Source organism: Charadrius vociferus, unplaced genomic scaffold (genome assembly GCF_000708025.1).
Source record: "Charadrius vociferus isolate BGI_N301 unplaced genomic scaffold, ASM70802v2 scaffold1096, whole genome shotgun sequence".
NCBI classification, from domain to species: domain Eukaryota; kingdom Metazoa; phylum Chordata; class Aves; order Charadriiformes; family Charadriidae; genus Charadrius; species Charadrius vociferus.
The window spans coordinates 93,778-95,657 of NW_009649045.1; the positions used below are offsets into that span (position 1 = coordinate 93,778).

At 57.1% G+C, this 1,880-nt stretch overlaps 1 protein-coding gene across 1 annotated transcript in view; it reads left to right on the plus strand.

Annotated features, from left to right (window-relative positions):
• Positions 1–1,880, plus strand: part of TCF3 (transcription factor 3) — a 79,197-nt gene that overhangs the window by 67,464 nt on the left and 9,853 nt on the right. The window contains exons 11-12 of the mRNA XM_009887932.1: positions 423–481; positions 1,226–1,304. Of these exons, the coding sequence (XP_009886234.1) occupies positions 423–481; positions 1,226–1,304 (138 nt within the window). The remainder of the gene's footprint in view (positions 1–422; positions 482–1,225; positions 1,305–1,880) is intronic.

Sequence of the window (1,880 nt, forward strand, 5' to 3'; positions counted from 1 at the left end):
TGTTACAAAACCTGTTACTGAAATGAACTCATGTTCCCCAGGAGATGGAGGATCCTGACCTTGATTCATAGAAAAACCCTTGTTTAGAGGAGGAGAAGCAAGTTCAGGATTGTAGGGGCTTAAGATCCCCCACGAAAATGGGCCATGCTACAGCAGAGACATTTGATTGCTGTTGATGGCATGATGCCTTCGACCCAGTGTCTTACAAAGATGTTCCTGCAGCCCCATGAAAGCTGCCAGGGCGCATGTGCCCTCACCCGGGCAGCTCTGAGCTGGGCATCCATTTCATTTTCAAGCAAAGCAGTAAGAGCGAGAGAAATTTCAATCTCAGAGCAGGTCACTGCAGAGAAGGTCTTGTACGGGTGCCTTGTCCTGCTGGTTTGTGGCACCCTGGCAGTGACATCTGTGTCCTCTCTCGGCAGGTAACAGAGGAACCACAGCTGGGAGCTCGGGAGACGCGCTCGGGAAGGCATTAGCTTCAGTAAGTTCCTGCAGATCCTTCACCTGGTCCCTGTCCTGTTGCAGTGCTGGACGTCCCCTCTGTAACAGGAACCCTCTAGGCAGTGGGAAAGATGGACACATTGAAAATTTTTGGTTAATGCACCCCAAAAACATGGCAGCCTCTAAGGGGAGGGTTTCCCCCCCTCTACATGCCGCCATCCTGAGTCCTGGTGCTGTGCAAAAGCATCTTTTGGCAGATGGGGAAACTGAGGCACTGGATGTTATGGTGGCCCCACATGAGCTGGCTCTGTGGCCACCAGCCTGGTACTGGTCTGGCCTGGTGACCCCACGCAGCCCTTGTAGCAGGACTTGCAGCTCCCAGTAGTCCTGACCCTGCATGTGCTGGTTCAGACTGGAAGGCACTGGTCCCATTGGGCTGTCAGAGCTCGGGGTTCCCATTCAGTGCAGGGACCTTTGCTTTTGCGTGGTGGCAGAGGGGCGCTCAGCACTGCACCCTGCAATCATTTGTCGGGGCTCTCACTGCCCTCCAAGGCAGGACCTGAAGAAGGGGGGCTGTAGCTGCGGGGGTGGTGGCAGTGGGGACAGAGAGAGCCCCCGGCATTAATGGGGGAGCTGCGGGGAGCCGTCGCGCCGGCTGGGAGCTGGTGTGGCTATGGGAAGGGAGGTGCCATCGGGTGGTCCTCGCTCGGCGGCACTGCTGGGGAGGGGGAGAGCCGTCGCGGGGGTGGGCGCTGCTGACCGTGCCCCACTTCTCTCTCTCCAGATTTATTCCCCCGATCACTCTAGCAATAACTTCTCGTCAAACCCCTCTACACCGGTCGGCTCCCCTCAGGGGCTTGCAGGTAGGTGAAAAACGTTGCTCTTTGTGTAAAGAGGGTTTGCTTTCGGGAGGTCCAAAGCAGCGTACGGCCCAGCTCAGCCCCAATCCCTCATTAAGGACACTTTCGGCAATCTCGCCGAATCCTGTTTATTTTTAAAAGCAGGAGAGTGAAGAAGAAGGACAGGCAAACTTGAAGATACTCTTTAAATGTCTCCCATGAAGTTGCACGTCCCTCTGCTTCAAACAGTTGTAGCTTTTCCCCGGTTTGGAGCCGAGCAGTGCCCAGGCACGGTGAACACCTCGTGCCTGAGGCCAACGGCTCTGCCTGCCCCTGGCTTTGCCCCTGCAGAGGAGTTTCCGCAGGCGGCTGTGCTGGAGGCACGAGCCTGGCCCCCACGGCAGCACCGCCGCATGCCTGAGTTACAGCATCACTGCCACCCCCGGGGACCCGCTCCTGCCATTCAGACAGACCCCGTCCCCGTCTTGGAGAGGCTGGGAGAGTTTGTCCCTGGTTTTATCTCCCGTGGGAGGAGCGCAGTGGGAACTGGGAAGCAGCCAACTGCTTAAAAACCATTTTCAGCGCCCGATGAAAGCCCAC